This window comes from Stomoxys calcitrans, chromosome 2 (assembly GCF_963082655.1).
Source record: "Stomoxys calcitrans chromosome 2, idStoCalc2.1, whole genome shotgun sequence".
NCBI classification, from domain to species: Eukaryota; Metazoa; Arthropoda; class Insecta; order Diptera; family Muscidae; genus Stomoxys; species Stomoxys calcitrans.
In genome coordinates, this window is record NC_081553.1 from 10,341,083 (window position 1) to 10,356,083 (window position 15,001).

General features: G+C 38.3%; 2 protein-coding genes across 3 annotated transcripts in view; one reads left to right on the plus strand and one right to left on the minus strand.

Moving 5' to 3' along the window:
- LOC106084195 (protein apnoia) overlaps positions 1-15,001 on the minus strand; it is a 123,650-nt gene that overhangs the window by 101,268 nt on the left and 7,381 nt on the right. The gene's annotated exons all lie outside the window — the stretch shown is intronic.
- LOC106084222 (uncharacterized) overlaps positions 1-15,001 on the plus strand; it is a 71,293-nt gene that overhangs the window by 15,586 nt on the left and 40,706 nt on the right. The window contains exons 12-14 of the mRNA XM_059363790.1: positions 2,618-2,794; positions 6,107-6,525; positions 13,717-14,087. Coding sequence (XP_059219773.1) covers positions 2,618-2,794; positions 6,107-6,525; positions 13,717-14,087 — 967 coding nt within the window. The remainder of the gene's footprint in view (positions 1-2,617; positions 2,795-6,106; positions 6,526-13,716; positions 14,088-15,001) is intronic.

Here is a 15,001-nt window from a genome sequence, read left to right on the forward strand (position 1 = left end):
ATGTCCATGCCCGTCCGTCTGTGAGTCCATGTATTCTTTAATCAAACGACCTGCGCCGTACTTGTTGTACAATCATCACGAAAATTTGCACATATCACATTTTTGGCCCAAGGACGAACGCTTTTGATTTTGTTAAAAATGCGTTCAGATTTAGATAAAGCAACATATCTGCTAAATTTCAAAAAAATCGGTTCAGATTTAGATATAGCTCCCATATATATGTATCGCCGATTTGCACTTAAGTGGCCGTACTGGTCTGCACAAAATTTGGAACGGGTTGTTTTGTTACTGATCTTAACATATCTGCATATTTTCATAAAAATCAGTTAAGATTTAGATATAGCTCCCATATATGTGTATCGCCCGATTTGGACCTATACAGTGGACCATCCTCGGTGGACTAGCCTCGGATTCAGGCCCCATTTCGAGACTACGGCCCGTCTACATAGTGCCAAACATCGGCGAGCCTTCTCAGTGCGCTCTAAGTCCACTTTTTGTTCTTCCCCATGTTCCAAGGCTTTTAGGTTTTAATACCCACAAATAGAGTCACATTTTGCACAAAAAAATGAGAACGAGCGAATTCCCATCTTCGACTTATTTTCATTTTGTTTGCTTATTAAAATATAATGGTAAAGTTTGCTTGTTATACCGGATCATCGAGGTTCAACTGTATGATGCCACACATTTACCTGCAGGCTTCTGCTTTTTCCAGACCCTAACTGACATTTTGTTGAATACTTCGTCAGTAAACTCACGTTTAAGTGATGCCGTGTGGCATCTCATCCTCAAACTTCTGTAGCTTACATATATTAAGGTGCTTTTTGAGAGCGTTAGCGATATTTTGATGTATAGCTTGTCATGGAACTCTGGTATACAAGGAAGTTAAACTATATATTTAGCCCATAGGATCGAGACGTCCATATCAATCCACGCGGATCTTCATCAATAAAATGTCTCTATTTTAAATCTTAAAAGGGTAGCTTTATTCGTTTGTTTCGAGAAACGGGTGCTTTAGGGCCACGGATCCATATTCTGAGGTTTTACAAATGGAATGTATAATTATTATATTACCCTTAAATTAGTGTACACCCCAAACCTGAAATAACCGTACAAAATGTTAAATCAATTTGTTGTCCTGAAGGCTATCACAAAATTATCCGCCAAAGGCTTCGTATTCTATTCTGCTTTCGGCATTGTCGCTGAAATGTTTTATTGTTTCGCGAGCGATATTTGACATTAATCATTAGTTTTAATTTTCATAGGAAAATACCATAAGTACAAATTTATGGTTTTATATTTTTTTCGCAAATAAATAAAATAACAGAAAGAAAAAACCAAAATTGAAACAAAAAAAAAACGAACCATTAAACAAGTAGAAATGAAGCCGACAATGGTTTCAAGCGTTACCACTAAAATTTCTTTTTGCCATTTTCCTCACTATAAACAGAGTACTACTTTTCCGCCTATTTTTAGACAACGTTTCACCGAGGTTTTTTTTATATGGAGTGTGACAGCATCCCGCTTGAAAAGCTGAACAGAATATTCAGCTAATGCTGAAAACTCTGACACATTATACACGAGTAATATTCATCATTACACACCCTGTGTTTAGCAATTTTGATAGTTTACAATGGTAACACCTAAAAGTATGCTTAAATTTTTTTGGACATAATTGATTAAAACGCTACATATCTGAGATCGGTTGCATTCGCTGGTTCTTCATGTTCCACCGAACCAATGATTTATTGGTTTATGTTTTATTTAAAAAAAATGGCCGAAAATCATGGCTACAAGAATTTTAAAGTAGACATCGCACAGCGTGATGGAAATGGAGTGGAAAATTATGCTAATTTTGAATAAAAATGTTGGTACGAATTTTCGAATGGTTATAGCTAAAGCGGTAACCAGATAATGTGTTAAATTTCCCCGAAGCCAGAGAGCTGTAAAAGTTGGTCACCTCGATTAAACAAAAATTTGTTCCTCTTTTAATTTTTGACAGGATTGGTCCTTGGACAATTGCAACGAACAAATAAATGAATTAACGTAAATTTGCCATGAACATTTCATTAAAGAACAGGGCGATACTTCTCTTATATCAATGAGTGGTGTCCCATACAATTTTAAGCTCAGTGATAAGGGACCTTCTTTTCATTGCCAAGTTTGAATGGCTTGCCGCAGAGCGACAACTCTTATTTAGTAGAGAATTTTACACGACTGATAACTATGACATTCCAAGCACTTCTTGGAAGTTGGAAAAGTAATTAGATCTCTCCAAGAGAGCACAGACAGTGTGCTGCGGAGGGAGACAAAGTCGCAACAGGAACGTATGAAGCGCCCACGGTAAGGGTAGGGTAAGGAGCTATCCTCTTTCGTCAGAGTGATAAGGAAGCACAACAAAGATGAGCTGACTTCTGCAGTTATCGATATCGGAAGTGAATCCGGTAGTATTCAACAAGATCATCGGCCCCAAGCGGGGGATCTGGTTAACGAGTGTATTTACGAACATGTGTGGAACTCTGAAGAAGGTCCAACCATACCAATGATAAGCTGCTAGTATGGAGGGGACATCTTTACATTGCGCTTTGCGTAAGCAGAATGTGTTGATACCGTCAAAAAGCTTGTCGGCAGTATCCACACTCTCCGGGACGGCGCAAAGCTCGACCTGGTGAGAAAAATGGACATCCTCCAGCTCACAAAGACGCCTTCATCAAGGGATGGGACAGCATATTCGAGACGGAACGCATGTTGGATTCTAAGGCAAAAAAACCAAAGTTTGATCGCTGTGAAATGGGAGGTATTTTACAGGGAGGAGAAGGAAGAAGAAATATTCCTTGTGGTGGGCATTGATCAAGTATTATTGACAAGCTGGTAAGGATAAAAGGCATGGCGACATACGAGGGCAAGGCTGTATTTTTTAATATTGGGAAGACTTAGATAAGGAAGGGTCCTCATTTTGAGACATCAGGCCGTGAACTGGAGGCCAACGAAGAAAGCATTACAGACTCTCTAAATAATGGGAAGACTAGGATAAGCAAAAATCCTTGGCCCTTAAAGTAAATATAAGCTTCGTGTTCCACCTTCAATTACAGTTTGTATTAGCGCCGCTCGCTGGTTATTTGGACCCAAAATTTGAATACGACATTTGTTTCTAGTCTCTAATACCTATCATTTGATACCCATATTGTGCCTATCCGCCAAATGTTTATCTTGGGTGGAGTTGTTGGGGTATGATATCAAAAAATCATATAGCCTATGTTTCCAACCTACACAATCTGGGAAAATGTTAAGAAAATCGGTTCAGCCAATTTTGAGTCTACGGAACAAACCGAGTCCTATATAGTAATAATTGGTCAATATGTCCATTTGGGGCTTCAATCTGATTTTGTATGCCAGATTCGTAATCTGCTCCCGAATACCTATCACTTGAGCCCCATATTGATATGAATGTTCAGTTTGTCTGCTTGGAGGAGTTTTGGGGTAAGGTCGACTTCATGGGTAATTGAACCCAATTTTTAATACCAAATTCTTATTCTACTCTTCAATACCTTTCATTTGATACCCATATTGTCATTATCGGTCCACTTTTGATTTTGGGTTTTGTTTTCGGCATAAGGGGGAGGGTCCACCCCTTTCCGATATCAACAAACTATAAAACATGTTTTCCATCCAGCCCATTTCCGCAATCTACTCCCAGATACCTTTCATTTGAGTCCCATATTGTCATGATCGTCCAATAAACCTATTTTAGGGGGTTTTGGGATGGGGTTGGTTGGACCCAAGATTTTATTTGAAATTCGTACTCAATTCCTCCTTACCTTTCATTTAATACTCATATTGTTATTATCGGTCCACTTTTGATTTTGGGTGGTGTTTTTGGGGTAACGGGGGAGGGTGCATCTCCTTTCGATATCAACAAACTATAAAACGTGTTCCTCCTTTCTGTCCATTTCCGCAATCTACGCCCAAATACCTTTCATTTGAGTTCCAATATGCCATGATGGTCCAATAAACCTATTTTAGGGGGTTGATTGGACCCAATTTTTTATATGAAGTTCGTACTCTACTCCTCAATACCTTTCATTTGAGTCCCATATTGTCCCCATCGGTACACTTTTATTTTTGGGTAAGGCAAAGGTCCACCTCCCTTCCGATATCAAAAAGTTATATAGCCTATGTTTCCTTCCAAATAAACCTACACAATCTGGGAAAATTTCAAGGAAATCAGTACAGCCGTAACAAACCGAAAAAACAAACAAACACAAAATGATTTTTTTACGCACCACCGTAGGATTGGGAGTATATTCATTTAGTCATTTCGTTTGAAACACATCGAAATATGTCAATTTCCGACCCTACAAAGTTTATACATTTCGGATCGTCGTAAAACTCTAAGACGATTAAAGGATGTCCGTGTGTCTGCCCGTCTATCCATCTGTCCGTCCGTCTGTAGTAATCATTCTACAGCCTTGAAAAATTGAGATATTGAGCTGAAATTTGGTACAGATACGTCTTTTTGATGCACGCTGGTTAAGTTCTTGAACGGGCGAAATCGGATATAGCTGCTATATAGACCGATCTGACGATAAAGGGTCTAATGCCCATAAGTGCTTTATTTTTTATCCGATTTCGCTAAAATTTTAAGCAGTGAGTAGTTTAAGGCCTCCTATATCTGACCCAAATATGGTTTAGATCGGAATAAATTTAGATATAGCTGCCACCATATAGACCGATCTGCCGATAAAGGGTCTGAAGCCCATAAAAGCATTATTTATTAACCGATTTCGCTGAAATTTGAAACAGTGAGTTGTTTTGAGCCACCCAATATAGAACCCAAATATGGTTTAGATCGGACTATATTTAGATATAGGTGCCATATAGACCGATCTGCCGATAAAGGGTCTGAAGCCCATAAAAGCATTATTTATTAACCGATTTCGCTGAAATTTGAAACAGTGAGTTGTTTTAAGCCTCCCGATATCCGAGCTTAATATGGTTGAGTTCGGACTATATTTAGATATGCTGCCATATAGACTGATCTCCCGATAAAGGGTCTGAAGCCCATAAAAGCTTTATTTATTATCCGATTTCGCTGAAATTTTAAACAGACATCCGTCCCAAATATGGTTTTGATCGGACTGTATTTAGATATAGCTGTCATATAGACCGATAGCCGATTAAGGATCTGAAGCTATAAAAGCTTTATTTATTACCTGATTCTGATGAAATTTGAAATGCAAAATTCAACAGTGACTTATATTTGTTAGAGCCCTCAATGTCCCTAAGTTATCCAATTTTCGCCGGATTGTGACGAAAGGGGGTTTTCAAATGTACCCGAGGTGGTGGGTGTTCAATGTTCGGCCCGGCCGAACTTAATGCTTTTTTACTTCTTATATATAAGAAGATTTGCAGACAATATATCGTATAAACGCCACTGTTTACCTGCAGGGTTTAAATATTATTTAGGAACAGTTGTGGTGTCAAGGTCATTATATCTATGCATTTAACAATATAAAGTGGGCAAAGTTATAAATTCAAATTTATAGGAAAGAATATCTTTTGTGAACATTGCATAGCCGGCCCAAAGAACTATTGCAATTGGCCTACAATACGAGCCAATATATACACTTTTGCGATGTCTTCATTGGCGTCATGGGTCAGAAATAAGCTCTCGGCTGTTTTACGATGCACGAAGAGTTAACAGCAATCATGCTTCTTTGGCAATGTTCATTGGAAAGTCATCTAAAATGTCATAAATATGAGACAATAAAGTAATAGTCCCCAGTCCAACACGATAAAATCTGCGATAATATCCCCGCCATAAATGATTGGAGCGGACTGGGTAATAGTGTGTGTCACGATGAGGAAATCAAGTTCAGGTGCTAAGTGAGATTGTTGGATAGTGTCAGTCAACGGTTTTCCATTCGATAGGCAACACCAACAAGAGTAAAACATTGAATGCTGCCGCGGATGTCAAGGATTAACTTTCAACATATTAAGACCCTATTTCAACCATGCTATGTAAGTTAAGAGGATAGGTTTTTTTTTTTTTGTATATAAGGAAAGTGATGAGCATTTCTTAAAATTTATATTTTTCTCCCGGCTTTAGTGTTAACGGCCAAAAATTTGGCAATTTTCTTTGCCTTGGCCACCACCGCATTTTGCATCTCCACTATTGTTTTGGCTGTAGAGAAAGCTGATTTGGAAGATGAGTTACAAGATGCCTTAGATAAATTGGATACAATCTCCACTATACCAACATCCACATCTACAAGCACTGCATCTACTCCAACACCCTCACCCTCACCATCAACACCAACCTCATCACCTACAAGTCCAGGCCCTTCCGATAGTACACCAGGAGGTGAATCCACTACTCCCGATGGTGAAACTACTCCGGGTGGAAGTTCATCTACTGGATCTACCGCATCATCTTCACCCACTGCCACACTTCCGCCATGGCCTACAGTACCTGGAAGTGATCCAACATTCCCAACACTTCCACCCGGTCTTCCAAATCCCGAAGAGGTTAGTGGTAATTAATTATGTTTGTAATGATTAGTTGAAAAAAGTGAACGAACGATCAACCAAACCAAGGATAAAAGGACAATTACAAGGCTTTAGCGAAATTTTTTGGTTAACTAACACAAGACGACAAACATTCATCCATTTTCCAAGGTGTCAAATTTTGTGCTGATAAAATACAGCGGCCGAAATACCGCATACGTGATGTTATGCCACTTTTATACATGTGACATTTTTAATGAATCATGATCGATTTAAAAATTCACGTTGTTAAATTTCACCACCGTAGCGTAGAAGTTAGCAGGATTCGAATCCTGGCGGGACCATCAGAAACAAAATTCAGCGGTGGTTTTCCCCTCCTAATGCTGGCAACATTTGTGAGGTACTAAGCCATGTAAAACGTCTCTCAAAAGAGGTGTCCACTACGGCACGCCGTTCGGACTCGGCTATAAAAAGGAGTCCCCTTATCATTGAGCTTAAACCTGAATCGAACTGCACTCATTGATATGTGAGAAGTTTGCCCATGTTCCTTAGTGGAATGATCATGGGCAAAATTTTTATTTCCTTATTGGGCGAGAATTTTTGATAGAGACAGAGAGAGATTTCGAACAATATTACTTAATTACATCTCTGTCATGCTGAAAAAAATACACTCGATATCGGCGAGTTTCTGAGACTGCCGGAGTTTACCAACTCCCAGGTAAAATTATGTGCCATAACGAAAGTCAAAAATGGCCCAGGATTTGTGTGGCATAAAGAAAAAAAAATCACAAAATTTTTTCCAATTAAACATTCTAATGAAAACAAACTTGTCCGGACTTTTCCAATTACGACAGTGATTGAAATTTAACCAATTTTCAATTTAATAATTGATTCAATAATTTTTTTATTGAATCTGAACTTTTTTCAAATTACAATATATTATTTCCATTTTATATTAAAAAATTCATTGATTCACTAATTTTTTTACCCACCACCGTAGGATAGTCATTTTGTCATTCCGTTTGCAACACATCGAAATATCAATTTCCGACCCTACAAAGTATATGAATACTAAGACGATTTAACGATGTCCGTGTGTTTGTCCGTCTGTCTGTTGTAATCACTCTAGAGCCTTCAAAATTGAGATATTGAGCTGAAATTTGGCACAGATACGTTTTGTTGATGCACGCTGGTTAATTTTTTGAATGGGCCAAATCGGACCATATTTGGATATAGCTGCTATATAGACCGATTTTTCGATAAAGGATCTAATGTCCATAAAAACTTTATATTTCATGTTGAAATATGAAACAGTGAGTAGTTTAAGGCTTCCCGACAACTGACCCAAATATCGTTGAGATCGGAGTAGATATATAGATACAGCTACCATATAGACCGATCTCCCGATAAAGGGTCTGAAGACCAGAAAAGCTTTATTTATTACCCGATTTCGCTGAAATTTACAACGTAGGTTATATTAAGCCTTTCGACGTCCGACCCAAATATGGATTAGGTCTGTCCATATTTAGATATAGCCATCATATAGACCGATCTCCTGATAAAAGGTCTGAAGTCCATAAAAGCTTTATTTATTACCCGATTTCGCTGAAATTTAAAACAATGGGTTATTTTAAGCCCCCCAACATCTGACCAAAATATTGTTCAGATCGGACTATATTTAGATATAGCTGCCATATAGACAGATCTCCCGATAAAGGATCTGAAGGCCATAAAAGCATTATTTTTATCCGATTTCGCTGAAATTTAACAGTGGGTTATTTGAAGCCTCCCGATATCTGATCTAAATATGGTTCAGATCGGGCTATATTTAGATATAGCTGCCATATAGACCGATCTGCCGATAAAGGGTCTGAAAGCCATAAAAGCCTTATTTTTTATCCGATTTCGCTGTAATTTGGAATAGTGCGCAGTTTTAAGCCTCCCAATTTCCGACCCAAATATGGTTTAGATCTGACAATATTTAGATATAGCTGCCATATAGACCAATCTCCCGATAAGGGGTCTGAAGCCAATAAAAGCTTTATTTATTACCCGATTTCCCTGAAATTTGGAAAAGCGAGTAGGTTTAGACCTCCCAACATCCGACCTACATATGGTTTTGATCGGGCAATATTTAGATATAGCTCCCATATAGACCGATAAGGGGACTGAAGCCCATAAAAGATTTATTTATTACCTGATTTCGCTGAAATTTGAAACAGTGAGTTTTTCTGAGCCTCACGATATCAGACCTTAATATGGTTCAGATCAGTTTATAATTGGATATATCTACCAAAAAGACCAATAGTTTGTTCTACAAAATCGAATTTGGGTGCATAAGTTATCAAATTTTCACTGGATTGTGACAAAAGGGGGTTTACATATATACCCGAGGTGGTGGGTATCGGCCCGGCCGAACTTAATGCCTTTTTACTTGTTTAGACCTTACCTTGCTCTCTAAAATGTCTCAAATAGAAGAGTTCATCGGATTGGCTGCTGGCAAATTGTACAGCCAATATGTGGACAAAATGAAGGTTTAGGTGCCTCTTTTCGTGACGGTGACGAGTTTTGTTGTTACAGCTATTCGGAGCGATCCGGCGGAGCTACGCGGGAGCGTAAACGGAAGCCGAGCAGCCGGAGCGGCATTGAGATTTGAAACGGTTCCGCCTCGAATTATGATAATTTCGGTCCCATTCCGACGAAAACCGCGCCGCTCTGCTTCAGCTCCGGTCCCCGCTCCGGTTCGTTCTAAATTCCTGTTTACGACCGAAATATTTGCTCGGCCACGGCCCCAAATCAGCTATCATAAAATTTCGCCATAAGTCGCCAGGCTAGATGAAAACGATTGGAGAGAAGTCATCGGCTACCTATACCATTATAACAATTTGAGTCCGTCAACACTAAATTGTGATTTTCAGCAAAATATAACGCAACCACGTTTTTAGTGGCCATAGTGATTTTAGGTACCAATAATCGAGTGTGGCTTTTTCTAGATTCTGATTGCCTCCGGTCTTTAAAGGATATTTTGGTAACCCATCGCTCCCTGCAGTCGTATTCCTTAGGCGGTTAAAGACATTCTTTCCTCTTTCTGCCTGGTCAGTATTTACCCAATACCGTCGTTAAAAACTGTTTTAGGATGTATCCTTTTCACTGCTGCAATCCCATATGAAAAGTTTCGAAATATATTCTCTTCTAAAGCACTTTCTTTGTATGGCCTGCCAAATTACCATAAGCGCCTCGGTAGTCTGTTAACAGCAGGGGTTCGATTCCCAACGGAAACTTTGGTGTTTTTCAAATATGGCATTAGTATAAGCTACCTAACCTGCCAGTTAACCATTGCTTTCTCTACAGGACAATGTGCGTGTACCAACACCATACATCGTGTCTTAAAACGGATTGACCTTTATAACCTATGTATAAACCATGCTGCAAAAATACTTTTTCAAATCGTGAAAATGATGTCATTCAAATGTTGTAAGATTTATTCTCAACTTCCACAAAAGTAGTCAACGAGACGATATCTAAAAAATTATTAACAGATTTCGTTATTTTTAGTAGCATAATTATTGATTGGATTCCGATATCGTTCGTAACAAAAATTCCCCATTAAAACAACATTCAGATTGCCCATAAAAATATCCAATTAATAACTGATTGCACCAAACAATCTGAACTTTGAAGACAAATCTAAACGAACTGTTTATTTAAGCAATTGTGATGTTATCAAAATTAGAATTGTGACTACAACTTATAAACGATGCAGTAAAACAAGGCATTTAAGATTTCTAAATAAATAACATAAAATATCGTTTAATATCGACCTCAAACGGGCAATTGAAGGTTTAGGTATTGTGCCTCCTCCCACTTTTACCCTTTCCAACTTTGCAACTTTTGCTTATCACACACTAAGAGAAATAAATATCGAACGATTGCGATATTTGTGGCCAAAATAATTATCTCGGGATATCAGTTATGATATCGAAAACATTCGTCAAGTTTTATTGGCCGGCAATTAGTTGGTGATAATAAACCGAAAGAAATACCACATTGACCACCATATCAAATTGTGGCCACAGCAATCAAACATTTGAATTTAGTTTTAGTTGGAAATTGGCAAGAAAACGTGGAACTAAGGCCAAATAGGAACAAAGGCCAAAATGTTTAACTGGATCAGCACACTTAAGGGTAAGAATATTCAGTGGTAACAATGTCTTGCTAGTAAAAGACCCTGCTCACCTTTATTCCTTCATTTGTTTAGAAAAATGCAACGCTCGCACTATGGCCATATTCTTTGGCCTACTTTCTACCATCTTATTAGTGGTTGTGGTAGTGTTGGCAGTCGAAAATTCGGATAATGTCTATGATCTTAAGGAGGCATATGTGAAATTGGAGATTTTTGAGCTGTACATCCAGAACATGACAGCGACAACTCCAGCCACAGAGGGAACATAGCTTTTGTGTTATACTACACAGCCATCAGTAAATGCTCTTTTCCAGCCCAACTTCACCAACCTTAGCTATACGACCTTAGTCTCCAATAATTAAAAACAAATTTTTATTTATCGTTAAAATAAAGTTTATAACATCATAAGGAGTCATAACGATATCAAATGGTAGCTATATTTTGTGTTTCATATGAAGCGGTATTTGATTATATAACCCATTAAATTCATTTGAAAAAAAAGTAAAAATCGTCTGACAGGTTTAACATTTTGTATACCCAACTCCTTGGATTTTGTCGCGGCAATGTCTAAAGGGCAAAAGGTATAAAGTATTCATATGGATAAACATGAAGTTCATTGAAATCGGATAAAACAGAAGTCAAGGTCAAGAAATTCAATCAAGAAAAAGCCCTTCCGGATGTTAGCGTTCAATTCACTCATATTACCACAAACAAGTAAAAGCGTGCCAAGTTCGGCCAGGCCGAATCTTATATACCCTCCACCATGGATCGCATTTGTCGAGCTCTTGCCACGGTATCTCTAGTGGCTCAAGAAGTCAAGACCCCAGATCGGTTTATATGGCAGCTATATCAGGTTATGGACCGATTTGAACTGTTCTTAGCACAGTTGTTGAAAGTCATAACAAAACATCTCATGCAAAATTTCAGCCAAATCGGATAATAATTGCGTCCTCTAGAGGCTCAAGAAGTCAAGACCCCAGATCGGTTTATATGGCAGCTATATCAGGTTATGGACTGATTTGAACCATTCTTAATACAGTTGTTGGAAGTCATAACAAAACACGTCATGGAATATTTCAGCCAAATCGGATAAGAATTGCGTTCTCTAGAGCCTCGAGAAGTCAAGACTACAGATCGGATTGCAACCATACTCAGAACAGTTGTTGGAAGTTGTAATAAAACACCTCATGCAAAATTTCAGCCAAATCGGATAAGAATTGTGCCCTTTTAGCGGTTCAAGAAGTCAAGACCCAAGATCGGTTTATATGGCAGCTATATCAAAACATGGACCGATTTGGCCCATTTACAATCCCAACCGACCTACACTAATAAAAAGCATTTGTGAAAATTTTCAAGTGGCGAGCTTTACTCCTTCGAAAGTTAGCGTGCTTTCGACAGACAGACGGACGGACGGACATGGCTAGATCGACTTAAAATGTCATGACGATCAAGAATATATGTACTTTATGGGGTCTCAGACGCATATTTCGAGGTGTTACATTCTGTTGGAACACCTCGAAATATGCCAGGTCTTGACTTCTAGATTTTCTAGAGGGCGCAATTCTTATCCGATTTGGCCTATGTCATACCAAAACATATCGTTTTGTGCCAACAATTGTGTCAAGTATGGTCTAAATCAGTCCATATATAGCTGTCATAAAAACCGATCTTGGATCTTGACTACTTGAACTTCTAGAGGGCGCAATTCTTCAGATCAGATTTGGCTGAAAATGTGCACGTGAGGTTTTGGTACCATTTACAAGAACTGCGCTAAGTATGGTTCAAATCGTTTCTTAAGCTGATATAGCTTTCATATATACCCATCTTGGATCTTGATTTCTTGATCATCTAGAGTGCGCAATTCTTATCCGATTTAACTGAAATTTTGCACGTAGTGTTTTGGTATCACTTGCAACACCTGTGCTAAGTATGATTGAAATCGGTTCATAATCTGGTTTAGCTGTCATATAAACCGATCTTGGATCTTGACTTCTTGAGCCACTAGAGGGCGCATTTCTTATCCGATATGGCTAAAATTTTGTATGAAGTGTTGTGTAATGACTACAAAAAACTGTGCTAAGTATGGTTCAAATCCGTACATAACCAGATATAGCTGCCTGAGAAACCGAAATGGGATCTTGACTTCTTGAGCGGCATTATTGGCATTTTGCTGAAATTTTGTACAATGGCTTTTCTCACGATCTGTAACATACATGTCCAATATGGTCTTAATCGATATATAGCCTGATGCAGCTCCCATTTAATCCAATCTTTCGATTATGCTTCTTGAGCCCCTACAAGGCGCAATTCTTATCCGTATGGACTGAAATATTACCCAATGACTTCTACTATGGTCTTCAACATTCAATTCACTTATCCCTTATTCTTTGTTTGTCTAAAAAGGGATACCGCGCAAGGAACTCTACAGATGCGATCCATGGTGGAGGGTATAAAAGATTCGACACGTCCGAACTTAGCACGCTCTTATTAGCTTTTTAATAAGTACATATATGTTGTTCTTGGTGCTGTCGGTTACAAAATTAAAAACAGCTACGTTGTTCCTTGTGATTTCTTAGACCACTGAATAAGCGGTGGGTGCCGTTTGACTCATTCCTATAGAATGTGCGGTGATATCATCGATTTGAGACTTGACGTACATATGTTCTCTTTTTATATGATTTGGAACGAAAACCCAAACTAGAATTTGTTCGGTTTTTATATTGGTTGGACTGAGACCTTTCAAATGAAATCATTTTATTACGTATCGGTGACCAATTTTTTCTCCATACTTCCAAATTCACTGAGATCGTTTGAGATACTATTGCCACCATTGATAGCGTACTGGTAATATAGCATTTTCAAGTGCCTGGAGTCGACTCCGGAGTCTGAATTGGAGTCAAGTAATCTGCCTGGAGTCGGAGTCGATTCAAAATTGCTAGACTCTGCAGCCATGGTTGTTACCTCAGTTATTAGTCTAAACAGTAAACTATTACCAAATGTAATTTTAATATTTTATTTTAATTATTCAGGTTATTCATCGCCTACCAAGAGAAATACGCCCTATAAAATATAGACTCTATATTCATCCTGATTTGAAGAAGAACACCTGCGAGGGTACAGTTTCCGTACAAATCGAAGTCGATGTGCCAACCAACTTGATAGTCATGCATGCCAAACATTTGAAAATTGATTCCATCAGTATTCACAATATGATGGGACGCATGCGCATTCGCATCAAGAACTTCTATTTGGCCCCAGAACGTGAAATGCTCTTCATTGAACTGGACGAACTTCTGTATACGGCAACACCATATGTAGTTTCCATCTCATACGAATGCCAATTGGATGGTTTAGTTGGCATATATTCCAGTTCATATTTGGGAGCTAATGGTGAATCAAAGTAAGTGAAAAACTAAAATTAAGCAAATACAATCAAAATATTTCAAAACGGTGTATGTATGGCAAAAAAAAATGTATTAATGTTTAAACCTTTTCAGAACTATACATATTTTAAAATTAATTTTAAATTTTTCCAAAAAAAAATTTAAGGGGGTTTTCAGGTAATGAGGTCTGATTAAAGAATAATCGTAATTATATCCTCCACCATAGGATGGGGGTATACTAATTTCGTCATTCTGTTTGTAACACTTCGAAATATGTGTCTGAGACCCCATAAAGTACATATATTCTTGATCGTCATGTCATTTTAAGTCGATCTAGCCACGTCCGTCCGTCCGTCTGTCTGTCGAATGCACGCTAACTTTCGAAGGAGTAAAGCTAGCTTGCTTGAAATTTTGCACAAATACTTTTTATTAGTGTAGGTCGGTTGGGATTGTAAATAGGCCAAATCGGTTCATGTTTTGATATAGCTGCCATATAAACCGATCTTGGGTCTTGACTTCTTGAGCCTCTAGAGGGCGAAATTCTCATACGATTTGGCACGCGAGCCATGGTGGAGGGTATATAAGGTTCGGCCCGGTCGAACATAGTACGCTCTTACTTGTTTTAATTAATAATAAGTTTTTTAAAATTTCCGTTTGTTTCTCTTTTGAAACGAGCTCAATGATTAGAGATTGCAAATGGAAAAGGAAAGCCAAAGATAGCAACACACACCGACCACTAAGGGTCGCGTTTCGTCTTTAGTTAGAAGACTTTTCAACCATATTAGGTGTGATGGCTTCAAGGGCCGTGCATTCGTATGTTGTATTTGAATCGTATTAATTGCGAAAACACCTCTATGATACAATTACCACACTAGCCACGCTCGACAACCCTATACTTAGCTGTACTTTGCCCAATGGATGTATTTTTGCG